This window comes from Marmota marmota, unplaced genomic scaffold (assembly GCF_001458135.2).
Source record: "Marmota marmota marmota unplaced genomic scaffold, marMar, whole genome shotgun sequence".
NCBI lineage: Eukaryota > Metazoa > Chordata > Mammalia > Rodentia > Sciuridae > Marmota > Marmota marmota.
The window spans coordinates 1553799-1568221 of NW_026000168.1; the positions used below are offsets into that span (position 1 = coordinate 1553799).

The 14423-nt window shown below is 50.3% G+C and overlaps 1 protein-coding gene across 1 annotated transcript in view; it reads left to right on the forward strand.

The window, feature by feature from the left end:
• Lmod3 (leiomodin 3) overlaps window positions 1-14024 on the forward strand; it is a 24432-nt gene extending 10408 nt beyond the window's left edge. Inside the window, exons 3-5 of the mRNA XM_015494911.2 lie at window positions 4736-5056; window positions 7822-9207; window positions 13792-14024. Coding sequence (XP_015350397.1) covers window positions 4769-5056; window positions 7822-9207; window positions 13792-13818 — 1701 coding nt within the window. The 5' untranslated portion in view covers window positions 4736-4768 and the 3' untranslated portion in view covers window positions 13819-14024. The remainder of the gene's footprint in view (window positions 1-4735; window positions 5057-7821; window positions 9208-13791) is intronic.
• The last annotated feature ends 399 nt before the right edge of the window (window positions 14025-14423 follow it).

Consider the following 14423-nt stretch of genomic DNA (forward strand, 5'->3'; position numbering starts at 1 on the left):
TCCCTCTCCCTCCCTCCCTTCCTCCATCCCCCCCACCTCCCCTCTCCCTCTCCTGTGAGTCTGGTGGACTCTTTGCTGGGAGGGTGTGGAGGAGGGATGTGGCAAGCAGAGCAATCCACACAGATCGGAGCTCTAGATGGAAACACCGGGGATTTTTTAAGCTTCATGTGTGCCTTGCAGAGTGACATGCCTGGACCTCTGAGGTCCCACACACTGCACTGGCTTGACCGTCACAGCCTTCAGAAGCCTGGTCTTCACTTACTCCCTGGCTCTTCTTACCTGCCACCCAACTTCCCAGCCCTTTAACCAGCAGCCAAGGCCACCTTGCAGAAAGGCCACCCACACTTGCTTGTGTAGGAGCCTTGGGGGGGGGGTGGGCCCCAGCCACTCTCAGGAAGACTCAGCTTCCCCAGGGCAGGATGGCCCACCTGACCCAGCTCTGCCCACCTCCCTGCCCGTCTCCTGCTGGCACAGGACAGTCCGGTTCCAGGACACCTCCTAGAACATCCCAAGGCTTTGCAGACCTGGATGCGCTCTGCTGAGGGGAGGCTTTCCCTGGCTCCCGGCACGGGCTGCAGTCCTCGCTTCTCCAATGTGCTGTGCCCGTCTCAGTGTCCAGCTACCAGCAGCTCGTCCCTGCTTGCCGCCTCGTGAGAAGGGACTGTTTCAGTTGCCCCTAGCCCTACCCTGGCACTGTGCAGGGCTCCGAGCCCACTCAGCAAACACCGTCCAGTGGGTGAATGAAGAAACCTATGCCCATTCTCCTAAGCTGTCCAGTCCCGACCCATAATGAGTACCTGGCACCCCATTTACACATCAGGATCCCCTGAGAGCTTTCCAAATATACGACCCAGGTTGAGAATTATGATTCCGTAGCTTCTGGGTGGGTCCAGGGGGTCGATTCACTATAACTGCCTCCAGACACTCTGGCACGAAGCCCGATGACCCCTGACACCCTCCCGGCCTCCTTCCTGCCATCGACTGTCCTCCAGCCCACCACTGCCTTCTGCTGTCATAGCCAGATTCTGATGCGAGAAGCTGCTGAGGCGGCAGCAACAGAGCGTCTTTAAGAGAAAGCACGACTAAATCATCTCTGTCAAAGGAGGCTAACTACACCAGCGAACCCTCCAAGGCAAGATGCAGAGGGAGAGCAGCTGGCAGAGATTGGCCCTGCGTAGCTGCCTTCAGCAAGAGGCGGTCCCGTGAAGCAGCACCCGCAAAGCAGCACCCTGAAGCAGCACCCTTGCAGAAACTCCCCAGTCAGCTTGGCCCGCAGGAGCGAGGTCACGCTCAGAGAAGCGCAATTCCTCAGAGCAGACCTGGAATTCGAAAGCACCCAAGCAAACACTCAGGTGCTGTTCTTGGAAAGATTCACATTTATATGCACATCGTGGGTTTCTATTTTCTTTATATACCATTGCCTCTAAATGCCCCTCGGTTGTTTTCTGTAAAAGCAACAAGATTTTAAAACAATCTTTTGTTTATTGCTGTTTATAAAATGGTTTCTGTCATGGAAATGTTTTTTTCTATTTTTTTAGTTGTAGATGGAAACAATTTCTTTGTTTATTTATTTTAGTGCTTCATGCATGCGAGGCAAGCACTCAACCACTAAGCTACAACTCCAGAAATGTTTTTTTTTTTTAAATAATTGTTTTTGTGTTTCTTTAAATGCTTCTGTGGTTATCCTTGAATTATGAGAATAACAATATTTAACATTTATTGAGGGCTTGTTCTGTGCTGTGCACTTTCCTACTTAATTGTGTATGCATATATTGCCTCATTTAATTCTCTCCATAACTGCTTATTGTGTACATTATTATTAGCTATGGACCCATAGGTTGCTCAATAGCAGGAAGTTAGTTAATAAGAGGTGGAGCTGGGATCTGGTTCCAGGTGGACTCCCACCAGGTCCTCTTCATTTCTATTTGGATCAGCATTTCCCAAAGTATAGATATTTTGGAAAGTTAATGACATGGAATATTAGTAGATGATTTTAAAAGGTTGGGAATATCAGTTAAACACATGGGTTTCTTTAGTGTAAGGTTTCTAAGTGCAAATACACTTTACAAACGTCTAAAATGCAAAAAGCAGAATATAACATTTCCCAGATCTCTTTTCAGCTGAGCCTCTATTTATTTGTGGTGCTAGCAACTGAGCCAGGGCCTCAAGCATGCTGAGAATATATTCTAAACCTTGAGCTACAGCCCCAGCCCCTATGGGGTCTCTAGACCACCGTTCTGTGAGCCAAGTCTGTGAAATGATAGTCTACACCACGGTCCACAAACTCGGGTGCCTTCCTGCCCCCCGAGGTATTAGAATTTATTTAATATCCACTTACAACTGCTTACATTCTTTTTCACTTTTGCGAGTTTTGAGATTATGTAAATGCAGCTGTCCCCGGGTATCTACAGGGACTGGGTCCAGGATCCCCTGAAAATACCAGGGTCTGCAGATCTTGACTCCCTCTCATGAGACAGCACAGCACTTGCACATGACCTGTGCGCTTCTTCCCTTTGGCCTCAGACAGCGTCGGTGCTGTGTAAATAGTTGTTATGCTGTATTGTTCAGGGAAAATGACAAGGAAAATAAGTCTACATGTGCGATTTTTTTTCCCCCAAATAAATTTTTATTGTGTTTGGTTGGCTCGGTGGATGCAGACCCCTCTAGTGTGGAGGGCTGCCCATACATAATATCGGAACAGTAATGTGTGTATAATGTACACAAATGATTTCCACATCCTGGGGATGGGTGCAGTAACATGAAGGGGTGTCTTACCATACACGTGTGAAGTGTTCACTTTCTTCTTATTCTTTGACCCAGCAACTTCACCTTTTGGCATTTATCCAGTTTAGCCTAAGGAAATAAATTGGCATGTTTTAAACATATTGGCTACAAGGATGTTTATTGGAGAACCAGGCTTGTGACTAATGAAAACAGTCTAAATATTCAATAATTAAGGACTGGTCACATAAACTATGCAGTTACAAACAATAACTCTTAAAAACTCTTAAACGGGGAGATCTTAAAAACTAGTAATAGAAAATATAATGGCATAGAAAGCCGATTCCTGATTTTTGTCAGTCAAAGTCAGACAGGGCTCGGGTGAGCTCTATGGAGGAGCACTTGCCAAGCAAACAGGAGGCCCCGGGTTCAGTTCCCAGTCCTGCAGAAGAAAGCAAAACAAAAACACATAGAGGATCACAGAGTTGGCTGGCCTAAAACAAACAACTGGAATCATAAACTGAAATGTCAACAGTAGGCTCAGCAGTGAGATAGGGGAAACTTTCATTTTCTCCGTATCTACCCTTATCCTAACTTCTGTGTAATAAATGCATATTTCTGAATAAATATTATATTTACAGTAAAGTTTAAAATTTTAAAATAAAGGGCTGGGGATGTGGCTTGGTGGTAGAGTGCTTGCCTGGCATGCACGAGGCCCTCCTCAGCACCACAAACAAACAAACAAAAAAGATTTTGTTTTTTTGCATACCTCTTCTAGATGTGTTATGTTGGTGTCTTTTCTGTGTTTGCATATGTTTTTTTTTTTTTTTTAGTTGTAGGTGGACAAATACCTTTATTGTATTTATATGGTGCTGAGGATGGAACCCAGGGCCTCACAGATGTGAGACAAGCGCTCTATGGCTGAGCCCCAGCCCCAGCCCCAGCCCCAGCCCCTCACATTCTCCTTTTTATCGGTTGACACATAAATACCATGTAACACACAAGCCTTTGTGCTGTGCTACATTGTGTCAACTTCTACACCTGCGACTTCCTGTAGGTGGGAGCCTCCTGCATTTCTAGAGGTAGAATTCCAGGGTCAAAGCAAATGTGCACTGGTAATTTCGATAAACTTTGCCTCCTGAGGTTACTACTACTACTACTACTACTAATAATAATAATAATAATAAAAATGTTCTCATGGTTTCTTTGAGTATTTTAATTGTCTGAGATTTTCTTTACATTTCACTTTCAATCCATTTTAATGTATCCAGGCTTCATGAATGCTGCATAAGAAAAACAAATAATTTAAGACATTAAAATCCTCGCCGGTCGTGGAAATTCTAGCGCTGGTTATCCGCATCTGTTGGATCACAGGATCCTGGTGCAATAAGGACACCTCGCGAGGGTTCAGCTTACACGGGGTGGAGAGCTGCTTACTCTCCCAGGCTGCCCGGCTTCCAGGGTCAGGCAGAAGCAAAGCCCCAGCCCCGAGGACCCCATTCACCTCCTAGTGAATTTTCTACTCCAGGAGAATTGAGGTTGGTGGATGGGTTTCCCTTCGGACAGCTTGTAAGTTGTTTTCAGCACTTAAATACAGAGGAGTGGGCTCCCTGGAGGCCCAGGGTGTGCAGCTGAAGCTGCACTGAGCCCCTGTGGCCATCTGAGGGCTCCTGGGGAGAGGAGCTTATTCCTGCAGAGACTTGTGGACCCGTTGCTCAGTGGCGGGCTTAAGCAGCTGTGCTGAAATGTCAGACGGATTTGCACAGCTGACCGAGTTGCCCAAGAGAGAGCAGCGTAGTAACCCCATCAACTGACCCCGGGCAGCCCAGCCCTGCTTAATATAGATCTGCCGGGGCTGAGCTGCAGTCACGCCGCTCGGCAAACCCACTGAGGCTCCTGGGGAGAGAGCTCAAGGTGGGTTGACCTGCTCACCTGTTCACCAGCAGGGCTACTTGGAGTGCCTCTGTGTTCCTCTTCTTTTTGAAATCAGCTTTGATAATTTCTTCTCTTCTAGTGAAATTAGAAACAAACAGGAAAAAAACAGACCATGTCGGGCCACGGCAGGAATTCGGATCAAGAGGAGCTGGGTGAGCTGGACGAGGATGAGCTCTTGGCCAACCTGTCCCCCGAAGAGCTGAGGGAACTGCAGTCGGAAATGGAAGTCATGGCCCCGGACCCCCGCCTTCCCGTGGGAATGATCCAGAAGGACCAAACCGAGAAGCCACCGACGGGGACCTTCGACCACAGGTCCCTGGTGGACTACATGTACTTGCAGAAGGCCTCCAGGCGCATGCTGGAAGATGAGCGCGTCCCCGTCACCTTTGTGCGGTCTGAGGTAACCAGCACCTGTCCTGACAGGTGGCCCCTGGCCGGCTGTCGGCTGTCCGTGTGTCCCCTGGGATTGCTCGGGGCGGCGGCGTTAGGTCCTGTGGTTTTGCCCCATCCTAGCATGTGCTGTAAGGTTTGACCCCACTGCAGACTGGAACTTTCTGAAACCCCTGGCACAGCTGCAAGGGGAAGGCGGGTCATTTCTCATCGGCCTCTCGGTTTTGCTTGCTGGAAGGCCGGTGGATGTGGCCCCGTGCTCAGGGGCCCCAACTCGTGACCAGGAGCAGGTGTTCTGAGCACCTACTTTATTGAATTTATTTATTTGGCGGGCAGGCCCCCTTGAGGGGCTCACGGGAGCTCTGGGTCCTCTCTCTGGCACGTCCTCACCTATGCAATACTCCACGCACAATGTCAAAGACCTCACGGTACCCCAGAGGTCTAGCCCATACCCTGCAAGTGACCAGGTGAAACAACCAAAAATGTGTAACGTTCCCACCATGCACTGGGTATCCGTGACGACACTTAGTAAGTGTCATGGTAGTAAGCTGTTTCTAGTTTTTCTCAAAAATTTTTAGGTCGAAAAAATGGAACTGTTACTGATTCTAAAATTTACTTTGCATTAGCATAATTTTTTTTAAAAAAGTTCCACTTAAAAAAAAATAAAGTTCCACTTAAAAATAATTTGGCAGAAACAAGACAGTGGCCATCCAGGTGAAGTCTCTTTCAGGTGTGCTCGCTGACAGAGCTGTGCGTTGTCACATTACTGTCCCACTGGCTGGCATTCAGGGAGGTGGACAACGGGTTTCACATTCAGGAGAACTTGGACACGCTCTCAGCTTTGGAAAATGCATGGCTGGCTTGATGAGGTTAGAGCTGAAGATAAAATTCATAGACCTTTTACGTCGGAGGTGATTCTATGTGAACACCAGGGTTAGAGGGAACAAAAGGAGGACTTTCAAACACCATTCCTTCTGCTGGTGTACTTTAAACGGCTTGGTAGTGGCTCCCCCTGCTGGGATAGGTGAGAAGTGCGGGGGAAGGGGCCTTAGGTGGTGAAGGGCAGAGGTCAATGGTCCATCCCCACCGGCCACATGTCATGAGATGGAGTTTGTGCTCAAAGAAGCCTGCATCTCTGATTGCTGCACTCACTGTCAAAATGACACCCATGAGGTACACATCTTGTACAGAAAAGCACAATAATGCACAAGTCTCTAAAAACACTGACAAGGGACAGCTACTTTCCTCCCCAAACCTGCAATTTCTAGATCTCTGCACAACACTCTTGCTTGTACAGTGGCTCTTCCTTCTAGGCACTGTTCCTCAAAAAAAAAAAAAAAACAAGAACAGTGAGCTGGTTTCTGGAACAACCAGGGCAGTTTTCACAGAGCTGAGCACATGAAATCCAAATCAAGGTTTCAAAAAAAAAAAAAAATACGTATTCCAAATTGCCAAACTGCTCTCATTTACCCCACATTATGTTATAGTCTCAGGGAAATGGGATCTACATGTTATATAAGATTTGCAGACATTTTAGGCATGTAAATTTTAGAGCAATAAGGAAACTACTGTGTAACCCAGGGTTATGGAATACAAAGACCCTATTCAGCTATATGTCAAACAAAGACTTCAATGTGTTGATAAAAACTGTATAAAGTTTGCAAAACAAATAACTTTTACTGCTTCTGGAACTGAAGATTACTTTAAAAATAAAACAAGGCTGGGGTTGTAGTTTCATGGTAGAACACTTGCCTAGCATGCACAGGGTCCTGGGTTTGACCCTCCCACACCCCAGCACCACACATTCAGATAAAAACCATAAAAAATAATTTTTAAAAATCTGACAATAAAGTAAGCTAGGTTTTATTTTTATTTTAATTACAATTGGCCCTCACTATCCTTGGGGGTTCACCTTCCTGGACTCAACCAACCATGGATCAAAAAAAAATTTTTTTAAATTGAAGCCAAAAGTGGCGGCACAGGTTTGTACACCCAGCTACTTGAGAGGCTGAGGCAGGAGGATCACAAGTTGAAGTCCAGCCTCGATAACTTAATGTGATCCTGCCTCAAAGTAAATACCACATCCTCCGGTGGTAGCGCACCTACCTAGCATGTGCCGGGCCCTGTGCTCAATCCCCAGCACCACAGCAAGGAAATTTTTGCAAGTGGACTGAACCGGGACAGGTTCCTTGGGGTCATTATCCCCTAAACAGCGTAGTATAACTTCGACTGATACAGCGTTTGTGTAGTGTTAGTTATTATAAGTAAACTGGAGACGACGTGAAGAGCCTGTCCTTGGGAAGATCTGCCTAGGTTAGGTGCAAGCACTACGCCATTGTATAAAGGATCGTGCACCCCACCTCCTGGAACCCTGGTGTGGGTCGCCGAAGGATACCCAGGGACCACTGAATAGGAGATGAGACAGACACAGCTGAAATCGTCACTGAAAACGGGTCTTTGTTTTGGTTGCCAAGAATATGTGAGGTTTCTTTATATAGAAAACTCAAACACTCTAGAATTATACAAGGTAAAAGTGAAGGGCCCCCAAATGCTTCTCCTCCTTGGAGTTTTCTTAGGGGTCGCCTCCTTCCTTAGGAGCCTGCCGACTGTTGCTCTACCTACAGTCACAAGCCTCTGTGCACAGGCAGGAGAACCCCGTGCGTACCAGCGCTCTGTGGTCCTGCGGGTTTCACCTCGTGGTTTCTGACGGAGCCTTGTCTCTCTCCTGTCTTTCCTGGTTGCTGTGGGCTCTAACCCACGTGAACTCTCTCTTAGGAAAACACGCCAGGACGGCAGGAGGCCAGAGACCCAGGGAATAAAAACGTGCTCCGGTTCCTGAAAGAAAAGCTCAATGACGAAATCGCGGCACATAAAAGAGAATCCGACGGCAGCGACGGTGTGCAGGAAGCGGATGAGGAGGATGGGGAAGACGAAGAGGAAGACGAAGAAGAGGAAGAGGAAGAGGAAGAGGAAGAAGAGGAAGAGGAGGACGACGGTGAGCCGGGAGAAGCACAGAATCCGGTCGGAAACGGCGAGAGCAGCAGCCCCCGGACGGCCACCAGAGCTCCGGAGGAACACGGAAACCAACCCGCAGCCCAGGAAAAAAGTGAGAAGAAAGTCTCCAAATTGGATCCCAAGAAGCTGGCTCTGGACACCAGCTTCCTGAAGGTCAGCGCGAGGCCCTCGGGGAACCAGACGGACCTGGACGGCAGCCTGAGGCGCGTGAGGCAGAACGACCCCGACCTGAAGGAGCTGAACCTCAACAACATCGAGAACATCCCCCGGGAGATGCTGCTGGACTTCGTCAACGCCATGAAGAAGAACAAGCACGTGAGGACGCTCAGCCTGGCCAACGTGGGCGCCGACGAGAGCGTGGCCTTCGCCCTGGCCAACATGCTGCGGGAGAACAGGAGCATCCGCACGCTGAACATCGAGTCCAACTTCATCACGGGGAAGGGCATCGTGGCCATCATGCGGTGCCTGCAGTTCAACGAGACCCTCACCGAGCTGCGCTTCCACAACCAGAGGCACATGCTGGGCCACCACGCCGAGATGGAGATCTCCCGGCTGCTGAAGGCCAACCACACCCTGCTCAAGGTGGGCTACCACTTTGAGCTCCCGGGTCCCCGGATGGTGGTCACGAATCTGCTCACCAGGAACCAGGACAGACAGAGGCAGAAAAGGCAAGAAGAACAGAAACAGCAGCAGCTCAAGGAGCAGAGGAAGCTCATAGCCATGCTGGAGAACGGCCTGGGGCTGCCCCCAGGGATGTGGGAGAGGCTGGGGGGGCCCATGCCCGACCCCAGGATGCAGGAGTTCCTCCAGCCGCCTCCCGGGCCTCCCGGCCCTCCCGGCCCCCACGGCCCCCATAGTCCCCACGCGGTCCCCTTCGGCCGCAGAAACGAGATGGCGAAAAAGCCGTCTCAGCCTCCGCAGTACAAGACGGACCCCGACTCCTTCCGGGTGGTGAAGCTGAAGAGGATCCAACGCAAATCCCGCATGCCGGAGGCCAAGGAGCCGCCCGAGAAAACCAACCTCAAAGACGTGATCAAGACGCTCAAACCCGTGCCCCGAAACCGGCCACCCCCCCTGGTGGAGATCACACCCAGAGACCAGCTCCTGAATGACATCCGTCACAGCAACGTCGCCTACCTTAAACCCGTAAGTAGAAGGGGGGACGGTGAACCCGCCTCGCATGACCTGCGCCCCAGCTCCCGTCTGTCCCCTGCGCCCCAGCTCCCGTCCCTGGCATCTCCACCCTCGCAGACACCAGTCCCGACTTCCTGGGGAGGACAGGGAGCTGCCCCGTGGGTCTGAAGCACCAGCCCTCCCTCAGGACTACACCTGAATGAGTGAGTTCTGGGACACGAATCCGAGCAGCTCTGTCTACAGAGCCCTTTCCATGAGCCGGAGCTGAGTCACTGAGTTGTCTTCCTTCCGTAATGTAGGTGCCGTTGTCCTCCCCACTTTATAAAGAGGAGACGGAGGCTCAGAGATGCTCAGTGCCCGTCTAGGGGGTTCAGCTCAGAAGTGGCAGAGCCAACTTTGAAATCACTCCCCTTCTGAGTTCAGGGTCAGGCTTTGATTCACCCTGCTATTGTGAACCCCCAAGTACAAACACAGAGCTCACAGAGATCCCCGAGGACCTGCTGGGAGGCACAAAGAGGAAAGAGGATTCGAGGTTAGGCTTCTGGGTAGCTGGGGAAAAGGCCCCGGAGTTGATGCTTTGTACAGACGAGGAGACGCCACTTGAGCTGCATTCACCCTGTTGGGTGGGCAGAGACTGTGGACTTCGGCTGCCGTCCATGAATCCCTGCAGGTTCAGGAGATCTTACCAGCATTTCAGTCTCCCACTAGGAGAAGAAGTTGCACAAACGAGAGTTCTTTTGTCACGATGCTGGTATTTACAGAGGCTCAAGAACATTCCACAGACGGATACGGGGCTGCATTATTTCAAAATCTTGCCTGTGATTTAGCCAAGAGGTCAGATGTATGATTTCAGCCTAGAGGGTCACAGTTTTTTGTTTTGTTTTTTTTTAAGATATGTGGATACATATCTTAAAATTTTTTTATATAATCTTGTATTTTTTAGATAATCTTGTATTTTTATACAGTCTTGTTTTTTTTTTTTTTTCCTGCTTTAAAGAGCTATTCTAACATAAGACAGTGGTTACTTCCCTAGCCCTGCATTCAAAAAAGACAACTGCGGCTTATTCACATGCACACACACGTGCATTTCTTACTTTCATCTCTTAGGAGCACAGTGATCAGTCCTTCATTTTCTAAATCCGACGTGAGTTCCCTCTGAGTCTTGGAGGGCACCTGAGTCCTCCTGGGGCAGGCACCCGGGGAGAAGAGAGGTGGCATGGAGTCAGGCAGGCTCTTTGCCTGACTTCACCTGCCACCCTTCGCTCATTGACATCCCTCACTTGGCCCCTGTGGAAGTTCCTATTTTGCTCCTGCTACTCAGGCCTTGTCCACAGCTCTGGGTCGCTGTGGCCCCAGCACAAAGCAGAGGCGCAAGGCTGGCCTGGGCTCCTCCCTGGCGAAAGTCAATCCCCCCCCCTTCACCCGGATGCGCTTCAGCCCCTGCCGCCCCGCCCCAGGAGTGTTGGCACCTTTCACTGAGATTCAGAGCCCACTGCAGGAACTGCCTGGCCCTGAGGCCAACTCGCATTGCCAGGAGCCCCCAGGTTCCACGTGGGGCAAGGACATTCACTCCAATTGCCTTTGGCCTCATGTATCTAGTTCACCTCTGAACTGCTCCCAGGCAATTGGCTTAAGGACCCTGCAAAATGACTGCAGTATGTTGACATCGCCTGCAGCCTCCCTCACCCTAAGGCTCCAGAATGAACGAGCACCTGCTGTGATTGTTGACTTCAGATTCCAGACTTGTGTACATAATCCCAGCGGCTGGGGAGGCTGAGGCAGGAGGACCGTGAGTTCAAAGCCAGCCTCAGCAAAAGCAAGGCACTAAGCAACTCAGGGAGACCCTGTCTCTAAATAAAATACAAAGTAGGGCAGGGGATGGGGCTCAGTGGTTGTGTGCCCCTGAGTTCAATCCCTGGTACTGCCCCTGCACCCCAAAAAAGATTCGAGACTTGAGCCTTCATCTTTGCCTCTGGCCGCCCTTGTTCGCCTCACTTGTACGATCTTCTTTCTCTCCTGGCAGGTTCTGAGGTCCTATCCTTTTGCCGGTTTGTTCCCATCTTCTCCTTTTGTGTCAGTACCACGTCATCCGGGACGGTCCCCAGTGCCCTTTTCCCTGCAGGTCCCCAAGGTTCCCTTAGCATTCTTGTTCAAAGCTTCCCCAAACTGAGCTTTCCTGTTTGGGCCTGGTGATTGTATCTGGTTCCCAAATTTCCTCGGTGTCATGCTTTGAGCCTGCCATGTGTCCCCAAAGGCTCAAGGTTTGACAGTATGGTCCCCAACGCAGCCAGTTTCTAAACTAGGGCTCTGAGGAAGTGACTAGTTCCCGAGGGCTGTAACCTCACCAGCAGATCCAGCCCTTGTGGACTTCTGGGGACTGTTCCCTGTCCCTGGCCGCTTCCCTCTGCCCTCTGGCTGCCTGAGTTGAGCAGCTCTCTTGACCACACCCTAATTCTGCCTCACTTGAGCCCAGAGCAAGGGAGCCAACTGCGCGTGGACTGAAACCCCTGAGACTGTGAGCCAAAATGAATCTTTCTTCCTCTGAGCTGTTCTGCCGGGTGTTTGGTCGCAGTGACCAGCATGTTTGGTGTGTGCGTTTTCTCTTGCATTCAGATCTAAAACCTTAGAGTTACCTTCAAAGTCCTTTTTCCTGCCCCCACAACAGAAATCAGGAGAACCTACGAGAGCCAAAGCTGAATGTGAACCATAACTGTGAAAATGCTGTGATCCTTAAAAAGGGAGATTGCAGGAAAAAAAGGGGGGGGTGACATTTCAAGGTCACCTCAAAAGAACACCTTATAATCCAGGAACCATTTAGACCAGACGTTACCTTCCCATAATAGCTAGCGGGAAAGGTTTTTGATATGAAATCTTCTAAAGTCTATGTGGAGATGCTCAAGATTTAATAGATCGCTGGGCCCACCCCAGAGTCTTGGATTCCATAGGCCTGAGGTGGGGCCTGGGGATTCCCAGTCTTCGCTGGTTCTCTGGTGATGCTGGTGCAGCCTTTTCCTGGACCCCATTTTGACAACCGTGACCTTACGACCATGTTGTATCGTTAAGTGCCTGACCTCTTTGTTGCTCAGTGCTCTTAATGATCCGTGTTTTCCATGGGTGAGCCCCGCCAGGTACAGCCAGTCCCACCCCTCCCAAGGGCACAGGGCGGCAGTTCACGGGGGACCCTTGGCTTGAAGCTGGGCAGATGGCAGCACCATCCACCTTCCTCTCAGGTGGGCAGGGTGCTGGGTAACTCTCCTAGGCAAGGTCGTGGGCAGGACCTGGCTGCGGGAGGAGCCTGGGTGGAGATGGACCGTCCAGAGAGAAACAGCCTTGGTCATTGCACAGAGCATCGCCTTAACTTCTCTTAGCATCTTCTGGAAGGTATGTACATGAGTCACCCTCCTGAGACGTGGGGCCTCCAGTTGGTCTGTCTCTTTCCGATGATCATCATCACCAGGGGCTGGAGTTGAGAAGGGTGAGGTCTTTTAATCCCCTGTCTTTATTGGTGCAGTTGAACTACACGTAACGGTGGGATTCGCTGTGACATACTTGTACACGTGTGTGAGACACAGTATGTAGTCAGCCGCATTCCCCAGTCCTTCCCCATTCCCTCCCCAAAGCCCTTTCCTCTGCTCCGCTGATCTTCTCCAGGAAACAGGAGTAGGAAGCAGGTTGGCAGTTGGACTTACATTACTCTTTGTGAATTTTTGTAATATTTTAAAATTTTACTGAGCAACAAATGAGTACCTTTCCAAGAGGACAAATAATATATCTTGTGGCGGCATGTTTATAGACAGAGTTGGTCCAAATCCTGCTCTTGTACTTCCTAGCTGTGTGTCCTTAGGGAAGTGACTTTCTTCTCTGAGCCACTTCCTTCTGTGCAAGGATATCGTGGGATGTAGTGAGATGTTTTTAAAAGTCAGTGTTACTATTGAGGACTCTCTTGTATTCTGTAACTTAATCTTTACCATTGTGAGTGGATAGTTATTGTCACTTTACCACTCAGGAAATTGAGGGCTGGGGCTGTAGCTCAGCGGCAGAGCGGTTGCCTAGCATGCATGAAGCTCGGGGTTTGATCCTCAGCACCATATATAAGCAAATCAATAAAATGAAGGTATTGTGTCAACACAATTAAAAAATGTTTATAAATAAATATGAAAAACAACAACTACTAGGGAAATCGATACTCGGCACCACCCGTACCGTAAATGTGGGTGACAGCTTTGAACGGAGGCCCAGGCCAGCCCTGGTCCCTTGTTTCCCGTGATGACATTTTCCACGTGCCCAAAGACCCGGACACACTCCCAGTTGTTAGAAAGAGCCCAATGCGTGGTGGCCGAGGCCGCTGCTGTTTTATCGTGATTTGGTTTCTTTCCTTGTTAGTTTTTTGGTGGCGCTGGGGACTGAACCCAGGGCCTTGTGCATGCCAGGCGGGCACTCTACCGACTGAGCATGTCCCCAGCCCCTCTATCGTGACTTTGGAGGGCTCTCGGGCCAGGCTCTCTTATCCATTCTGTATCCATGGAGGCCTGGGTTTGTGACTTCTGCTGTGAACTTCTTGAATTTCCAGGATTCATTCCAATGCTTCAATCACAGGTGCAACTGCCAAAAGAACTGGCGTAAGTGGCAACAGAACGATCTAGAAGAACAAGAGACGGAAGCAGCGGCTGTGGGGTTGGAGCTGGGGGCTGCTTCAGCGGCACAGCTGGGAGCGTGTCCCCGAACACCTTGGGGCCTGCGTAAGAGACGCGAAGCTCGGGCCACGCAGGAAACAGGCAGAAGAGGAGGGTGGACGGAGAGAGAATCTAATATTCACGGGCCACGCTTTCTACTGCCAATCAGCCCGGGTGACTGGGGCGGGATTTGAGTCTGGCTTCCAGAAGCAGCAGTTTGAGACGTTTTTTGTAAACATTCGCTTTCTTGTGGTTGATAACAATAAACGTGACAACGTGACGGGGGTGTTGTCTTGGTGCTCACGCTGTTCCTCCCGCCAGCCCCTGTGCTGTCACCCGCCACACACCACACAGGGAGGAGGCCACCTCTCCCCGACCTGTGAAGGGCAGGTGTGTTCCTGGCCCACCCAGGTTTGGAAATGGCTCTCTCCCCTGGAGACCCCTCCATGTTCTGGGCTATTCTTCTGAGAGGGCTATCTCAGGAGCACCACCCCGAAGCCAGAGGATGTGGACCGAGTGTCAGTCACCCTTGCATCTGTGAAAACGCTTCCCGAC